The 19,150-nt window shown below is 40.7% G+C and overlaps 1 protein-coding gene across 1 annotated transcript in view; it reads right to left on the bottom strand.

The window, feature by feature from the left end:
* Nucleotides 1-19,150, bottom strand: part of LOC106894636 — a 47,528-nt gene extending 28,378 nt beyond the window's left edge. The window contains exon 1 of the mRNA XM_014953423.1: nt 19,012-19,150. Within this exon, the coding sequence (XP_014808909.1) occupies nt 19,012-19,150 (139 nt within the window). The remainder of the gene's footprint in view (nt 1-19,011) is intronic.

The following is a 19,150-nucleotide window of genomic DNA, read 5'->3' as shown; positions in this document are numbered from 1 at the left end:
TCTGCTACAGATGATGGCCAGTATTTTGGGCTACAAGAACTTTTGGTACAACATCACAAGACAGCCTTTAATAGTCTGCCTTTCTGATGGGTGATGTAAATCTTCCTTGCTGGAACCTCATTCCTTTACTTCTCAGCCTATCCACAAAGAGCCAGGAGATAAAGTTACTATCCTTTTTTGTTCTTCCTTTTATATTGTTTTGAGACTTTCATCTCTGATCAGATTCTTCTCAAAACTGAAATCCCTCATTTCCTATCATTCTCGTTGTTCCTTCAGACTCACTCTACTCAGTCCACATCTTGAAGTGTAATGGCCAAAAGGCAGACAGGGCATGGAGCTGACTTCTTCCCCATTGCTCGGTAGAGTGGGATCATTAGTTCATGTGTCACAGACTATGCTGTTTCATACTCCAGCATGATGTGTCGATGCTTTCACAATAGCATGACATTGTTAACATTGTTTACTTCAATCCATGATAAACCCCTACAGAGTCACTACCTAATCCCTGCTTTCACAGTTCATTTTCCTTACTTATGCTTACATTTTATGTGTCTTTTGCACTGAACTTGTCCTATTTGTGAAGGTTATTTAGCACTCCAGTCCCATCCTTCAAGGCACTTCCAGCTTAGTCCAGTTTGGTAGGAACCATATGTTTTAAATGAGTATATACTGTATTTCATTATGTAAGTTACTGCTTAATATACTGAAGATGGCCTCAGAGCAGGTGAGTGGGAATCTTCTCTCAGTACACACTCTAAGTTTGACCCGAAGTGTTGATAGCTATTCTCCAAACACAATCTACCAGTCGTGTTTGTCCCTACTTTATCAACACCATGCCTCCCTCACTTGTATTTGTGAGCGTTGTGTAATACACAGTCAAAGTCATACTAAAGTCAAGATAGGTAACATTTGGTATTATTCTCTTAATGTCCTATCAGAGAAAGAAATTCAGTTGTTTTGTCTTGATTTGTTCTTGTTTTGTTGACAGTTACTCAACTCTTTGTTCTGGGTGATTACAAAGAGTTTGTTTTATCCTTTGTTGTAGTATTCTTAGGATAATATTATTCTGTGAATTTGAAGATGTTAGACTCCTAGACTCAACTAACAAGCTGCCCTAACCCTGTGTTTCCATTTTTCTCCCCCTTGCAAAGCTGATGGAACTATTTCTTTTCTGTGACACACAAAACAAATCCTGCGGGTCCAACTACTTAGGCAAAGAATCACTTTTTGTGCACCTGCACAGACACATTCTAAACTCAGACATTTTTAAGCACCTTGTGGCAGTTGGCTGCTTCAAGCCAACAATTTTGACCATAAGCAGTTTACTCATCTCTGCTCTTACAGCAAGTTTTGCATATGATTTCTGAAACATAATAACTTTCAAGTTCAAGGCTTGGGAAGAAAACAAATATCAGCAACTGATGATAGAAGAAATAGATAAAAGCCTATCAGCAACGAAATAGAAGTCTCCTGGCATAAACACATTCTTCCACAGGGTCCTTGGCCTTCTCTCAGCTCCCCACAAAAAGCTAAAACACCTGCCAAGTTTGAAGGTGAAGCTTCATTCTGGCTTCAATTTTGTTACTGCTTCAAATAGTGGTATGATACTCAGCAGATGCTGATGTTAGTTAAACTATTAGCTAAGTAGGTATTAAAATCTCTCATCATAATCCTAAAACTACTCTACAAGTTATACAATTTAATTGCTTATAGGATACTTTTGGCTGTGTGGAAACCTGAGTCCCAAAGTAGTCTCATTTTGATATTTATCGTGTATTTCACATTCATCATGTATCATCTATTTATCAGGTACTTCATATTTGTGGTAGGCATATATCTTTGATCTTGGTAAAACACAACTTGAACACTAGATCTAGGATAAAATACACAAGATCTATAATAATCCCTCTGCCACAAGTGTTTTATAAATTACTTGTCTGACAGCAGTGGGATAATAGGAGTGCAAACAATTGATAAATGGATTTTCAGTCATTTTTCAAAAAAAAGAGCCATCTTCTTATTCTAACTGCATGTTTGCCATTAAGAGTTGCAACCAAAGGTTGTAATCACACAGACATTACTGGAGAGAGTCCAACATAGGGCAACCAAGATGATGAAGGGATTGGAGCACCTCCCTTGCAAGGAAAGGCTCAAAGAGCTCGGGGTCTTTAGCCTGGAGAAGAGAAGGCTGAGGGGAGACCTCATCTATGTTTACAAGTTCCTAAAGGGTGGGTTGAAGGAGGATGGAGCTGGACTCTTTTCAGTGGTTTCCAGCAATAGGATGAGGGACAATGGGCACAAGCTGGAACACAGGAAGTTCCATTCAAATATGAGGAAGAACTTCTTTATGGTGAGGGTGACAGAGCCCTGGAACAGGCTGCCCAGGGAGGTCGTGGAGTCCCCTTCTCTGGAGATTTTCAAGACCCGCCTGGATGCAGCCTGAGTGATGTGCTCTAGGCAATCCTGCTTTAGCAGGGGAGTTGGACTAGATGATCTCTAGAGGTCCCTTCTGACTCTGTCAAACCCATGAATCTGTGAATCTATAGAAAAAAATCATTAGAGTGCTTGTGAAGATTGGGGTCAAAAACAAACACTAAAAAATTATGTATACACCCCTATTCCCATCATCAGGTACCATGCACTGCTGGTTTTTGGGGATCTGGGCCAGATTTCTGGCCTATTTCTGGGGCCCTATGGTGTACACCAAATTTGTGTACATGGACAGGATGTATGTAATGCATAGAACATCCACACCAAGCAAAGCAATTCTCACATGTGCACTGTGCAAATACGAGCCCTTACATGCACACAAGCCTGAACAGTGTAGTGACCTCTTCTTGGAGGTTCATGGACTTTATCTTTCAAATTCTTGCTATTGTTCTTAGGCCTAATGTTCATCGAACACAGCAAAACTTTATTTACAGCTAAGCAGGTTTTAAAGAAACTAAAATATTGGTAGCTTTAAAAGTGCCTTTTCTATCATGGAAGTAATGTGAGGACAACTAATTCAAGATAATAATGTTAATAGAAGCTGATAAAGTGTTTGAGCAGACAGTTGTATGGATTTATCAAGTGAAGCATGCATCTTAAATGTATTAGGAAATGATCATCTCATACTGATTAAGGATGTAACATTTCTTTCCATTGAGATGCGCTTTACATCTGGGAGGCTGTAATGTGTCTTGAAAATGCCTTCAGTATTTCACAGACAAATTATATTTTTCTCACTTCCACATATTCTGTCACAAAGTGAATGGAGACACTAGAAAACTTAGCTCTAAAAAAAGTTGACTCATTTTCCATCCAAAATAGCCTTTTCATTACAAACCAACCTTTTTGCAAGGGCTGTAATCCATTTTGAGATGTTTCTCTTGTATTCCCTTAGCAAGCTATGACACAGCTACATAGACATGAGGAAACTTCAGCCCTGTGAACACTTGCCCACGAGAGACATGTAATCCCTGGCAGTCGTGCTTAATCACATTCCTCAGTCAGGTGTCAAACAGAGCAAAGGCACAAACACACAAGCAAGTTTTGTTTAGAGGACCTCAAAAAACCAGTCAAGTGGCAAATTTGGACATCTGTGCTAGACTGCAGCTGTCCTGTTTTTTCAGTCTAATCTGTCAAGATAACCATTTCCCCATTCTCTTAAACAAACACAGACTTCCTTGTTTAAACACTGCAACAGTTCTAACAGAGCACAGGTTTTAATCATTCTCCGCTAAGTACACTAGCAAGAGACTCAGAAAAGAAGCAAAACATCTTAAACGTAAGCTGCTGATTTTGCTGTGTGTGAAAGAGCAGGACATGTGACCCTCAGATTTCAGATGGACTGTAAACAGTGGGCTTGTAAGAAAAAAGTGTGACTCAAAAAGAGATGAGCTCTTTTTTGGCCTCTTAATTAAAAGAGGCTAAATTATATTCAATTCCACTCTGAAATAATAATTACAATAATTAATGGAGGGGTGTCACTTCCTGTGGGGTGTCCTTTCCTACAGATTCCCTCTGCTACTCAGATTATATTAAAGTAGCACTAGTAAAAGCTTTTCCATGAACAATATAATCATAAAACGTGATAAACATTGAACATTAATCTATAGGTAGCCACTGCCTTTAATACTAGGAAAATATGCCTCTCACAGAAAGACAATTAAATATAGACAAACAAATAAATCCAATTAAAATCACCACTTTTTTTTTTTCTGAATATTGACTTATCTTTTTCTTCTCTTCAGGCTTTCCTCCCTCCTTTACTTTTCTATTAGTTCTCATTCATTTCATTAAATTCTGTATTATTTGTCTTAGATTTTTTATTGTTTTGCATGTTGTGCTCTTGCCTTTCTCTTCTGTAACTCTTTGTTCTTTTTCTCTCTGAAAGGAGCATTTTTTTGCATTCATTCTTTACTGCTTTTATGCCCAGCACCTTTTACTGACCCACACGCTTCCCCTCTCCTTCTCCTATGATCTTTCTCTTATTTTCTTTCCTTTTGCCTGTTTCTTTTCATTGCATTCTACTGTTTCTTTCTTGCTCCTCCTTACCACATTCACACTTCTTTAGCCTTTATCCCTAGTGTCTCCTTTTTCTTGCCATTGAATCCCCCCTTTTATCTCTTTCTCATTATGGGATTTCCCCACATCCTAATCTTCCATCTTTTCCTATCCAACATATGGTGTCTCCTACCCTCTCATTCCTCAGGGGGTCCTTCTTCCTGTCCTGCTCCAGAGGATACATTACCACTGACAGAAATGCTACTCTCCTGTCTTCCTCTTTCACCTCTTGCTTTATTTACACTACAGCAATGTCTGAGTTTTACCACATGCTTGGGAATCACTCTACCGAGGTTTTGAGTCTTGTGATTTCCCACACAAATGATCCCGATTATTTTCTACCTGCGAGCCACCACTGGGTGTATTGTGGGTGTGCATTTTTTGATGGGAGCCTCCTTCTTCTCCCGTGAGATGATGGTCTTGGCCAGATCAGTGCAGAAGCTCCACATCACAGTGTTTCCTTGGTGTTTAATATTGACTTCCAAGAGCTCCTCTTTCATGGCACTCTGGTCAAAAGTGTTTCTCCTTGGAACCTATCATTAAAGAAAAGAGGTTTGCACAAGGTCTGCAGGAGAATTTTTAAAACACTTTATTCTTGGACAATACAGGAACCACATGGGCCCATGCACAAACAAGAACACCTACGTATGTCTCTCAACCAGAGTTTATTCTCCCCTCCTCAGTGATTCCGCAGGTCAAATTTATGATTGAGGCAGCTATACTCCTTTCCTCTTCTCTGTTACTCTCCTGTGTTCCAAGGGCAGTTCATCACTGAATTGGGGAGATAAGGCAGATAGATCCATCCCCTGGTAAAACTTTGCTCACCTCTGTCAGGTACTTTGATACCTTGGTCAAATGGCTCATATCCAGTTCTCAGAGAAAACTAAGACAACTGGCCTCCATTAGCTTAGTCTAAGTGCTCTTAGCAAAGACAGTTAACAAAATATCTCCTTTCACCTTTTACATTCCAGATGAAAAGAATAAGGCACCTGCTTTTATAGCACAAGTGGGATGAAACAATCCAGAAGGAAAGTGTCATGGACAGAGAATCTGAAATACATTGTGCTTTGACAAAATGAGATGCAAACCAACCATCCTGCTTTCTTGCATAGTAATATATAGACATTACTTCATCAGCAATGTATAGATACTAGAAACAGCATGTCACATAACTGGAAAATGGTTCTTCTATCCAAAAGGTGCAGTGATCACCTCAGACCAGTAATTCAGATTGAACCAAATAGTAACTCTTACGTGCTCCAGTGATATAGCTACTCTTTTCTGTTCCTTGCTGAATAGTGCCAACCCCTAAACTAGCATTCAGAAAGCAGTAGTAGGTAAGAATCACAGGTAGCTCAGATCCAGAAAGAGACAGAAGGTGTACATGAAAGTCCTAGCAGGCATAAAGTCTCAAATGCTTAGAAACTGGGAAAAAAAAGACTGCAAATTCACCTAGAAAGCAGTGAGGACCGGGGCAATGGTAGTCATAACCACGTGAGGCAGAAGTGGAAAAACAGCCCTGAACTGACTAATTGGGGGAAAAAACCACTGAAAACCAAAACCAAACCAACCAAACAACCAAACAACAACAAAAAAAAAACACAGAAGAAAAGCCTAGCTAGGGCCTGTGATCCAGGTTCTGATTGTCTCCAGAGGTGAATTCCCCTCATAAAAGCCCTCACGAAGCCCAAACTGCAGTTTGCTATAGGGGGTTCCTTAAAATGTCAAGTGCAGAACAGCTTGTTGTCCACAGTCTCCACCTGAAACAGCGATTTTAAAACCTTGCAAAGATTTCTAGCCATACTTACACAGAAATCCTCTCTGTTGCTGAAGAGTATGATCATTCTTACAAAATCTTTGAATCTAGAACTTATTTAAAGATATATTTTTGACATTTCTAAAATTGTACTGTACTTTGTGCTTACAAAGATATGTCCATCTTTGAGTCTTCTACACTTGATATCATCTCGGTATTGTGAAAAATAGGCTGCATGAGGTCTGTTTTGGAAGATCTCTTCTGTCTACTGTGTTGAGATCATCCATCAAAACAACACATCATTGCTGTGTGGAGTCTTCCACTTACTGTTAGAAAGTTCTGCAGAGGGCTTTTATGTTTATGCAACATTATAGTGCCTTCTATCAGTTCGGATAAGAAAACTAACAAATTCATGGAAGGATCATGAATTAGAGAGACAACATTCAGATCTCCTTCCATATGTTCCTTCCAATCCTGCCTTTCAAGCGGGTCAGCTAAACAACTTCATAATCCATCAAACACTTGAACATTCTACAGTTATTAGTCACCTGGAGAAATTTACAGCTTGGGGAGAAGGGCATAGTTCCAACATGAATCCAAATATTAGTGAAGGCTGACATCATAGAGTTAGAGGATTTTCTTACAAAAGGAATATTGTCCTGAAGAGTCAAATGTCAACAGTTTATGTGGTAAATTACCACCTCACTCAGTGAAAAAAAAATAATAATAATAATAAGGTTTTCATAGAACTTGATGCAAAGAGCATGAAGTAAGGAATCTAGAGAAAGACAGAATGGATGCTGCAAGAGTCCAGAACTGAAACAGAAAAATCAGAGGCACCAGAATGGAACAAGTTACTAGAAAGGAGAAATCTGAGAATGAAGAAATAGGACTCTGTTAGACATGGTACATGGTCTAACTATTCAGACTTCAGGTTGGTGTCAAGGCTAGGATAACATTAGGTGTGATGTGGCCCAGGACTGGCCTCCCTGGTTGCCAAGGCACACTGCTAGCTCTTGCTCACCTTGGTGTCCACCAACAGCTCCAGGGCCTTTGCAGTCAGACCGCAGCCTGTGGTTTTGCTTTTGATCAGTATGTCCCAGCAGCAGGAATTCACATTTACTTTCGTTAAGCCTTGCACAATGCTTTATGACCCAAACTTTCAGCCTGTCAGTGTCTCTCTATAGAGTGGCTATTCCTTCTTGCATGTACACATCTCCTCCCATTTTGATGCCATACACAAACTTGGAGCAGGTGAATTCAGTCTATCGTCTGGGTCAGTTATAAGAATATTGAGTACCACCAGTCCCACTGTTCGCCCTGAGGATCTCTGCTTGTGAACGGCGGAGAATATGACTTTGAGCTATTGACCACCACCAGTCAGTTCAGACAGTTTTCTATACATCTTGTGGTGCATGTGTCTACTCCATGTCTTAATGACTTGTCAGTAAGGAAGCTGCAGGAGGCTGTGTCAAACACCCTGCTGAAATTAAGGCAAGTGATGTCCTCCACTCTGCTCAGTATTGAGCAAGTTGTTTCACCATAGAAGGTGACCAGACAGGTTATGCACCAGTTATGCTTGGTCAAACTGTGCTGGCGTTTCCCAGTCACATGTCCTTCATGTGCCTGGCTATAATAGTTTACAAGAGGACCTGTACCACAATTTTCCCAGGGACAATAGTAAAGCCTGTAGCATGCTGGGTCTGTATCTGCTTTGATTTAGTTGTGACTTCCTGTAATTGTTTTCGGTTTCACACCATATATTTAGGAAGGATACAAAGGACATGCCTCCAAAGTTTGTATGGCACTTGAGGACCGGTCATGCAAAATGGCACAGTAGAGATAATGTTCTTGTAAGCCTTTTAGTCCCTGAGAATCTCTTAAAGAGGTTAATTTGGGTCTTAGAGCACCCTATATTGTAGCTCGTGGAACGACTAGAGAGTTATAGAGGAGAGAGATTAGAAAAATCCTATATCTAAACTGTGAAGAATGCCTTCAGTACATATGCCAGAGCAAGCACCAATGATGGCACCTCTCCCCTTTACCCAGTGACCCAATATGTGTCCAATACTGTGCTGTCCACACACATACAAACAGAATCTGAGCATGGTGAGGTTCCACATGCTTGTAACGTCAGTACCTTCAATAGTAGGTATATCCTCTAAAGAGAATATACACATGTACTTGGGGGATTTTATTTATGAATATGTTAGGCTGTGTGCGAGTGTTTATTTACGAAGGCCAGGATGTTTGGGCTTGCACCTTAAATCTCTCTGTTGAGGAGCTGAATGTCTTGTCTGAATGCCCTAAGAACCCAGGAGGCAGGAAGAATATTTGTTTTATAAATTCAGTGGAATAGATAGCAGAATGCATTTCTTATAGGGAAGAGATCTTATAAAATAACACGCCTTACTTTGGATATTTGCTAAGAGAAGAGGTAGGCTTTGTAGAATAATATACTAGTGAAGGAATAGAGATATTGCTAATGTATTTTTACTGTGGTATATTCCTGCCTTTACTTTTAGGCAAGGTAATTTCATCTTTTACCCTGTGCAGATAGCACATAAAGTCAAAGAAAGGCTGCATTCTTTTCCAGAAGAATGTGAATATTAGCTATTCATCACTGAGGCAGATTCAAGACCCATGTTGGCAAAATCAATACAGTTTTATGAATACTTAGTTTATTAGTGTCATAAATAATTAATTCAATCCAGGTAGACTCCTTTAAAAAGCAATTTACTAAGCTGTCCAACAATAGAGCAACAAAATACCAGGAATACACTTTGCTAAGAGGCATAATTTTGAAAAAGGATTAGTTATTAGATTAAAAATATGATAAAAACTTTTCTTCTGAACCTGCAGTTAAATTGCAGCATTGTCTTCACAAAAATTTGTAACTAGTAAGGCAGAAGGACAAGCAAAAGATGTTATTTTAAATAATAAGGATTAACAAAATGTAACATACTTATAGTATGATATTTCCCATCTGAAGGAGGTGGTGGTAAATGAATGTATTACTTACTTCAGAATGATTTAAATATTGCTCAATAATTAATGTGCCGCTGTGCTAACGTGGCATTATAGAGAAGAACTAATTCAAAGGCAATTAGTAGTATTAGATGAAAGTTTTGCTTTGGGGATTTTTATTATTTAGAAGCTATTTTTTATCATTAATTTAAACTCGATAGCTTACACTTAAGCTGGGGCGGCCGTGGCTGCCTCCTACATACGTTCTCTGGTGGAGATCTATGTTCTCAAGCCAGTCGGTCCCCGCAGCCCGGGGACAGCCATGCCAGAACAGCTCCCTGCATTCAAGCTGTCCCATGGGTGTGCAAACATTTTTAACCCTGCCACCTCCTCGCTCTTGTAGCTAAGATATAAGGGAAGAATGCAGCGTCCCAGCTTTGTCTTGCACTTCAGTCCCACGGAGAGGCAAAGGTTAAGAATGAGGAAAATTAGGCAGACAGCCCTGTGTGGCCCAGAGAAAGACATGCTATTCTGCGGGGGCCAACTCCCCTTACATAAATGGGGGAAAGCTCTATGAATGAGATCATTTTGACTTCCTTTGCTCACATGCTAATGTGGGCTTTCTTTCCTTTAGTGGAAGCAGGTCAGCCGTGCAGCAAGGTTCAGGGCCGCATTGTGAACCGTTTCCGAGCCCCCGGTGCCTGCGCTGACACGCGGGCCTGAGGGACGTGACATACGGGGGCTTTGCCCGCCCTGCGGCCGGCCTGCGAGGGCCCCCGAGCCCCACCGCCCTGCCCCGGGCCGGATCCCTGCAGCAAAGGCCTCGGCAGTCTGCACCCCCAGGGGAAGCAGTCAGACCACCTTTCAGGGGCTTATTAAAGTCACATTTCTGTACCCCCAACCCTCATCCCCAGCACATTGCGTTTTAAAGGGGGTCAACCCCCCAACATTTAGGAGTGCTGGTGGATCGCATGCTAGTCGCAGTGATAAGCTATCAGACAGACACTCTTTCTTCTGCTGTTTGCTTGGTGGCTTTTTTTAATCCTCGGATTACTTTGCCCTCAAATTCTTTTATAGTTTGCTCACTGAATTATGTTCACTCCAGAGAAGTGAATCCAGTTTCTTCTGTTCCCACAGTAATCATCAATTCAAGCTGAAGTGAAAGGGTCAAATTTAGAGGCAAGTAAATGGTGGTGTAAATTTCTCATTAGCAAATCAATGCAAATCTGTGAAATTCAGTGTCATTGAACCACAGTCAGGCCTGCTTTAAGTGAAAACAAATTCCATTAATTTGTGTGGGAATAGCATGTTTTTCGGTCTGCATTTGATCCATTGGGCCAAATTACCTCTATACCCTTGACACCACTGTGAATTTGAATTAATTAGGGAGGTCAGCATCTCTGACACGGTGAATGTAAATCTGCACAATTCACCTGCTGAGAGGGGAATTGAGCTGAAGTAGCAAAAAAAAAAAAAAAGTCAGAACAACAAAATAAACTTGGCCACCATAACACTTTTATCATCCCCTTGAACCTTGCTGGTGATGGCAGCTTCTACATTCTCAAAATGTGCACTGCATTAACAGATTCATACACTCAATGGACATGATGAGCAGATGGCTGGGAGGTGGGAGATAAAGTGCCCAAAAGGAGGCTGCCCTGCATACAAAGAAAATCCTGTCCCTGCTGTCCCAAAGCCTGCCCCTGGCTGGCATGGCCCCAAACCAAGTGGTGCTGCTGGGGGAAGGAAAGTGGCAGGGCCTCTCTGGAGTATCGGCTAAATCCGTACTGAAAGGCAGTGGTTATCTTACATGTATGAAATTATTTTAAAACACCTTAGAAATAGTGATGAACAAAGACAACCCAACACACCCTCCAAAACCTTTAAGATGTCCTTCAACCATCTAAAGAGTCACCCCACTGCTCTCCACCAGCACGGGCTGTCTGCTGTCCTTCCCAGTGGCTCCCAGTGCCTCGTGCACCCGGGAGGGTGGTTTATCGCATTGGACTGATGAGAGTGGTGCAATTTATTGCTTCTGGTGCAAGAAGGAAAAACCTGCCACAGACGTTCCACCAGTGGTGGGGTGCACTCTGGACCAACAGTCAACAGCAGCTTGCCACTGCTACATCCACAATGTCTGTACAGGCTGCTGAGACTCCCTGTTCCCCACTGGTTTATTTCAAAAATAGCTTTTAATCAGGCTTCCACACTTATGGAGAAGGTAACAAAATGCCTTTGAAAACATAACATGCATTTAACTGTTTGAAAATCTATAACGTAGCTTTACATATATATGTGAATGTATACATACTTATATATACATATATATCTATACATATAAAATTTTAAAGGCCGATTTACAAATAATACATCGCACATTGAAAATAAGAAAAAAATAAAGGGAAAGAAATACACTTTACTGTGAAATTAAGTCTAACTATAAGCTTTTAAATGATACTTTATTAATCTAAAGTTTACTTCAGATCAAATTTTCTCTTCTTTTTCAAAAGCCATCTTACTACTGCTCTATCATATTACAAACCCACTGTGAGAGACTTAGATTCTTACAAAATGAATGCCTTAGTCAGGTTAGGCCACATTCAGGAACAATATTCTCAGGGACAGCCTTGGCTGCTCTTTTTTATTATTATTTATTTTTCACATTGTCCAGATTTGCTTGATATTGTTTTGCATTTTTATTACTGTTATCTCTGAAAGCCAAGATGAAGCATTATAGCAGAGTCTTACTATTATCTCTGAAATATATATACGTGAACAAAGGCATATGAGAAGTGTAAGCAGTTAGGAAAAAATACTATTTTCAACATTGGAATTATTTAATGGATCAGATTCTAGCTGGTCCCTTTAGGCAGAACAGTTTCTCCCCCACATACACATGCAATTAATACTAATGTACTTTTAAAGGAGATTTGTGGGTACTTAGCTCGGTGTACCTGCCTGCACAAGAGCCTTGCAGAACTCCCACAGCAGCTAAAACGAATCTGTGAACAAGCCAAAATGGGATGATAGCACCTACGAGTGTAAAGGCCACTGAAGTGTATGCCAAACATGTGAGAGGTCACCCACTGTCCTGCAGCAGATATGGATAATACCTTCAGGCAGACTGTGCTGTCTGGGGCCAGCGCTGCTGTCATGTATCTGTCTGCAAGAGGAGCTGAAGCTTGTTTTGCAGTCTGCAACACTGCTCCTCATCTGACGCTCTCTAAACACACTTTTTGGAAACGGGAGAGAATTGCAGTAAATCTCAGGACAGTAGATGTGAGGATGCACAGCCTGGATTAAAATTCTTGGCTCTGAATGTTTTAGATTTCAGATCTGGATCACAATCTAAGCAGACAGTCGATGTTGGATTTACTGTGGTCAGAATCTCATGTGAGCTGCCAATTGTGTTTCCTATCAAAATAGCAGGAATTTTATAAAAGCAGCTGTTCTGGAGAGATTTTTTGCTGATCTCCAGACTGATTTCAGCTGATCTGCCTTTATCTACCTCACACTGTACTCAGTCTCTGGGAAATGCTACTCCTGTGTGCTCTGTGGAGAGACTGAGAGATGAGCCTGCGTATCACCAGCAGAGACTCATCTCACCTTCCCACTTTACTCACTGGTAGGCTTACATATGTGAAATACGAAATGGCAGAGTAGAACTGTGTGGTGCGGTATCTAACGTACTGTCAGACAGAGGAACAAACAGCCAGCAGCGTGGTGAAGGCTCTCTCTGCCTCCCTGATGTGAAGCCTCATCCCTTCTCCTGGGAACCAAGGAATATGAGGAGCAACACACAGCTGGCTGGAGGCTGAAAGACCTCAAGTATGCAAAGCAGCAGTTAAAACCTCAGCTGGTCTTTGCAGATCCACTCTGATGGATCATGGTATTGAAATCACTTCAGTCTAAGCTAGAGCATCTTGCATTGCTTTAATTTTTACTAGCTTTTGATGGCCCCCTCTGGGGTCATTATTCTATTAGGATTGAACTTTGTAGCACACATGGTCTCTGCCTTGGTACGTACTGTACATATTGCATCATTCAACCAATATTTCAGGAATTATTAGTCGTTGGCTTGTAGTGCAGTTCTTTAGATCTAACTGCCTATTTTTGAGTAACCTAATTAAAAAACTTGCTAAGGATTTCTTCTAGCTCCATGCAGATAACACTCGTATCCTGGCCCTCTCCCATTTACTATTAAGAGCAAGAACTGCTGCTATTACTGTCAAAGCAATGCCTCTTAAAGAAACTCACCAGCATAAAAACACAGTACAGAAAAATAATGGGCTAAAATCCAGGAAGTTAAGGGTAGGAATAAATGGGCTGTTCTACAGTAGAAAGATAGATATGAGTCTCTACAACTATAAAGTATATAACGGAAATAGAAGAGGTTCAAAGAAGAATGACAAGGATGATTAATAGCTTCCATACAGGGAAAAGGAAGAAAAAAAAAAAAAAAAAAAAAAAAAAAAAAAAAAAAGAAAAAAAAAAGAAAAAAAAAAGATTAGGCTTGGGGTTTGTAGTGTGGAAAAAAGATGACTTTACGTGGAATACATTAGAGTCTATAAAATCACAAGAGGTATAGGGGAAAGATCTAGGGAAGATATTGTCTGCTGTTACTTCCAGTACAAGAATCCAGGGTCATCAAATAAAGGAAAGAGAGACTGCATCCAGGACGCGCAGGTACGGCAATGTCCATGCAATGGACAATGGACTTGGGAAACTCCTTGGGAAAGGAGGATGCTGTGGATAGAAAAAGTTCATACTGAATTTGAGAGTAGATTGAACAAGAACATTAGAAAAAAACCCCTGTAAATTATTGCATAGAAAAACTATAACAGAAAATCTCTGGATGAAAATTGTCAGAAAATGGAAGAGTGTTAGCACAGATACTTGCTCTTCTCTATGCATTTGCTTGTTGCCACTACTGATGACTGAGCTTCTCTGAGTACAGAGAAGACTGCTGAGTGAGTAGATCACACCCCGTGCCTGAGTGCAGCTGGCTCACCCATGGCCATTGGCTTTCCTGCTGCTGGATCAATTCCCCAGCACTTTGAAATCCCGAGGTGGCCAAAGTATGTGTGTCCTCTTGAGCAATGTAAGTGCATCCAGAGGCTGCTGCATGAATCTTGGCCATGAAGCTAAGTGTCAGCAGAGCTGAGACAGCCAGAGTGGGAAAGTGAAAATGTTGGTGGCCTCCGCTATGTGGCCTGAACGTCCCTATGGCAAGAGCAGCTGGATTTCCAAGACAGTTCAGGCTCTTTGCAGGGATCTCAAAATGTGTTTCACAAGATAGTTGCCAGATGCCTAACTCCCCTTGACTGCAGCACGATAGCACTTCTGAAAATACATAAGACACCTATCTACATCTTTAGGTGCTTAAATCTCTCTAGCGTGCTGACCCTGTGCCCTCCAGAACTTAAAAATAACTTCGCCTAATTGGACTCCTACTTGACCCCGTGTGGTTTGAGGCCTGCTCCATCTGCATAGGCTGACAGGGCAAATGAAAATATATTAATCTGAAGTGAAAAGCACTTCTAGCAGATGGAGCTGGATCCCTTGAGGTATATTTCTGATCCCAAAGTTATGGACAGGCACAGCAATTTTAATATTAATACTATGTTTTAAATAATAGAGAAGCTGTGAGATTATCAATTTATGGCTAACAAAATAGGAATCACACTGTTATACGCCAGATTAAAGGACTGCAGTCTGTAACTTTTCACAGCTCTCTATGACTACAATACTATAGTGGTAAAATAGAAATTTGCCATATGTGGGGTGTTTTTTTCCCTCCACACAACAAAAGAGAAGGAAAGGAAGAAGGAAAATGATGGGGGCAGGTCTCTGTCTGTAAATGTGTTTGTGCAGCATCGAGCTGAGCAGAATGAAAACTTTGGCGGGCAGGGTAAAATAAAACTCCAAAGTAAACTCCAAACAAAAGAGCTCAGAAAGGCAAAAGGTAGAGCAGGAGGCATGTCAGGCAACAGTAGTACACTCACTGTGTGTGCACGTGTGCCGAAGGCATATCTGATCACCAGATGATCTCACATGTATGTATATTTATCTCAGCGTTTCACTATTATTTTTTTTTCTGAGAGAGCAGTTTTGTTATCAGACGCAGGCATTCCCATGTTTGGCACATTCAGGATTCATTCCCATGTCTTTGCTTTTTTTTTTTTTCCCTTTGTTTTTTCCATTGCAGTACGAGGCACTGAAAACACATTTTTTTGGCTCCTGATTAGGCAGAGAGATCTTCTTGTCCAATTCAAGGATGCATTCACTCACATTTTCAAAGCAGATGATTAGCTGTTCCTGTCTTTGCCAAGACAGTGGGAGTTGCATAGCTAAATCCTTGTGCGGGTCTTTGAAATTATTCTCTCTTGATAACTAATTGCAGCAGCTGACCTTCCCAGTTTCACATCCATCCATAGTTTCCGAGCAACGGTGCAATGCACCACCTACTATGCCAGTTATGCAGTAGCCATTATGCGCAAAACTGCACAAAAAAATATTTTTGTCCTCTGTACTTGGTATCTGCTTTAAACTCAAAAGCGGGTAATCAGGTAATAATCATTCCGGTCTGGTCCTGCTCATCTGGCCTCAGTGGTAGCTCAGAGCTTTAAGATGTTTCTACCCCCAGATGCCCAATTTACCTTTTCTTCTAAAAAAAAAGTGTTATGCCCATGTGAGAAGTACCCAGCCAGGCTGTGCTTCAGGTCTCCTCCGTCGGGGTCAGTGCAGCCTGGGGTAGATGTGGGGCAGCTCTCTGCCAGGCCACAGTGCTCGTCCCCAGCACGATGGGCACATTCAGCCATGGGACAAGCACTTGGCAACAGCGCCCTAAGGTCCCGGAGTTAAAATTTCCACAGGTCTTCCCCCTGCCTCCTGAGGTTAGAGATCAAGAGAAGCAGGAGTTACAGAGGTTGCTCCTCCTGTTGCTCTCCCAGTCTGGGCAGAGGCAGTCTGCAGGGCTTCTTTGGGGTACAGTAATTATTAGCTAAATGTTTACTGGATCACTTCAAATGGAAACAGCATGCCTTCAGCAACACTACAAAGGGCATTTCATTAGCAGGGGAGATGAGCCTGTACCAAAAACTTGGATTCAGAAAGTTTGTGTTCAGCCTTTGTGGCTGTAACCCTGCTCAAGTCAGGATGTACTCTTCCCCCAGCTATTTATTTAGCTGAAACACATAAAACTCTTGTTAGTGCAGCTAGGGTTGAATATTTCCTTTTTCTCTGTTCCAAGAGAAGCATTGTTCTACAGGAAGAAACAGCTTGTGTCTAAAAGTAAATAGGTTAGCAAAATAGCTGGTGTCAATGGGCAACAGGAGCACTCTTCCCATACAGAACAGCTCATTCATTTGGGTGGTTAAGAAAACAGAAGTCTGACTTTAGGTGCCCAAGTTTGAAAGCGTTGGCCTGTGCTCCTGATCTGAGTCCTTTTATGCTCCAATTCAAATCATATCAACCTTGCTGTACAACAGGCTGATGAATCCTAAAACCAGATGTTTGTTGTAAACAACAAAAAAAAATCACCGCTGCATCTTCAATGATAGCTATCTGAGCTCAGCACTGTGCTCCAGGTATGTCCTTTGCTTGATACTTCCTAACATTAAATGTACATGTGCATGACAGGGAAAAAAGATCCCCAACAGCCGTGCCAACCTCATTTGAACATTAGATTATTCACTTTCCAACTAATCAATAATTGTTATAATTAAAATTGATAGCTGCAAATAACATGACAGAGTGCTGCTGCCAGAATACTGATTGTGTATTTGGCTTGGAAAGATAGGCAGTAGCGTGGAACACTTATTTTCCAATTTGCTTTTAGCTGTGTGCAAATTGCTTTAGCTGTATCCAGCTGATTTAGACCTTGCCTGGAGGTACACTAGATTAATTGGGAGCCACACATTCATTGCTTACAGAATGGACTCTGTAATTGGTGAAATTTGTTAGTGCCAGTTATAAAATAACTATATAGTTCTGCTTTTTAGTTGTCCTTTCATTACTCTTTCAGGAAAGGGGAAAAACAATTAGAACCTTTCAGACGATCAAGCCTGCTTTTAAGTCTTTATGTAAAACTGCCAGTGTGACTACAGTCAATATTTTATGCAAGCAAACATTAGTGTGAATATGGTATTGATTTTTTTCAAAACTGAAAAGCTCTTCAGCATACACAAGAGGGATTTTTTTTTGTCCTTGTTGTGACTGAACTTTAGATAATGAAACCATTATGTTGTTACTACCCAGAGCTTTCAAAAATAACTCTTTGTTCTTTTTTGTATCTTAACTAGCTTATTATTAAACCGTAGAAAAATTCATTGTTGTTTGTTGGCGCCCAAAAGCACTAAGAAAAGACCATGGCCATAGCTTCTCTTAAATCCAGGCTCCTTTTTTGCCTATGTGTATATAATAGGGACACATAAAGCCTACAGCTAAATACATAAAAATAATGGACTACTTCCAAGTTACACATTCTTGTGATTATTGATGGATTTAGGAGTCAAGAGCCATGACCTACACATATTTCAGTTTCCCTTGTTCATAGCCTTACCCTAAACCCAAACAAATTATGAACCAGTTACTTTTCTTTACAACAGCTATGACGCCAGAGACATTCTGCATCTTACTTGTGGTGCAAGGGACTGGAGTGATTTCACAGAGAGGGTCCATGCCTGGCCCTGAACACAGCACCTCTGCGTGAGGGGAAAAGATGCTGTTATGCTCACTGCCACCTTTAAGTTCTTTGAGTGCTCAGGATACACACACAAGGCCATGCAGAAAAGACCCTTGCACACCTCTCATTTTGCAGTTCGTGTGATCACACCATGTGCATAACGTTCCCCTTGCACATAACATTTGAGCCCCGTTGACCAGTTGCATTTAAACTAGATACTCGAAAGATACTATAATTTCATAAATATTGGTAAGGAGGCAAAGGTTAGACAGCCTGTTAGTGGCATCATTTAGGAAAAAATTAAGAAGTTCACACTTTATTCAGCATCTGAGAGTCCAAACAGGAAACAAAGCCATTGAAAACTGATCTTGATTAGCTGCTCTGTTCATAGAACTATTTGTTGTTCTTCAAGTCTCTTTTCCTTTGTGATTAGCTAGCAATTTGCTTTTGATGGTGTCAGAAGATAGGGGTAATTCAACTGTTGATTCAAGTAGGGCATCCGACCTTGATGCTATCACTGGGGACTAATGGCTAGTAAATATAACAAGCAGGCAAAGCATAAACTTAAAAGGGGTGTTAGGGTGTGAAAGGGAGATGGGGAAGTAGTCTGCATCCCTCATTCCCCGTAGCTACCCTGAAAAAACCTTCTTCTGAAATCAGTGTTGTGTGTTTTCTTGAGGGATTTCACATAGATTTTCAAGTCTCATCCTACTGATCACTGTATACTAGCAAATGAGCTTTCGTGTTGGTTAGAGGGGTAATTGTATTATTGGTAAATGTTGCCTCCATGAAATCAGTGAAATTTTGAAATTTGTTTTCCTTTGGATCTGCTACCAGATGCTGCTAAGAATCTGAGTGATCTGTGAATTAATTTTGTCCTTTTAAAGAACCAAGAAAAAAAGAAAACCTGTCAAAGTTGAATTCCTGGAAGCTTATGTTTCCCTTTCAAATGAAAAAGATTTAAAAAACAAACTAAAAAAAAAACAACAACACAACCCCCCCAACAGCAACAAAATATTGCTAATATATGTGGCACACTATGAAAGCCTAATACCAATTTTGAACTTATGAACATATGAAATACTGTGTCCTGAAGATTCAACTGATACTTCATCTAAGCTGCACACTGAAGTGGCGATGTCTAAAAATATAGCAGCCAAAACAAAAGCATCTAGTAAGGACAAAACCGTCAT

The sequence above is a fragment of the Calidris pugnax genome, unplaced genomic scaffold, assembly GCF_001431845.1.
Source record: "Calidris pugnax isolate Ruff unplaced genomic scaffold, ASM143184v1 scaffold209, whole genome shotgun sequence".
In the NCBI taxonomy this organism is placed as follows: domain Eukaryota; kingdom Metazoa; phylum Chordata; class Aves; order Charadriiformes; family Scolopacidae; genus Calidris; species Calidris pugnax.
This window is presented reverse-complemented; position numbering and strand designations above follow the sequence as displayed.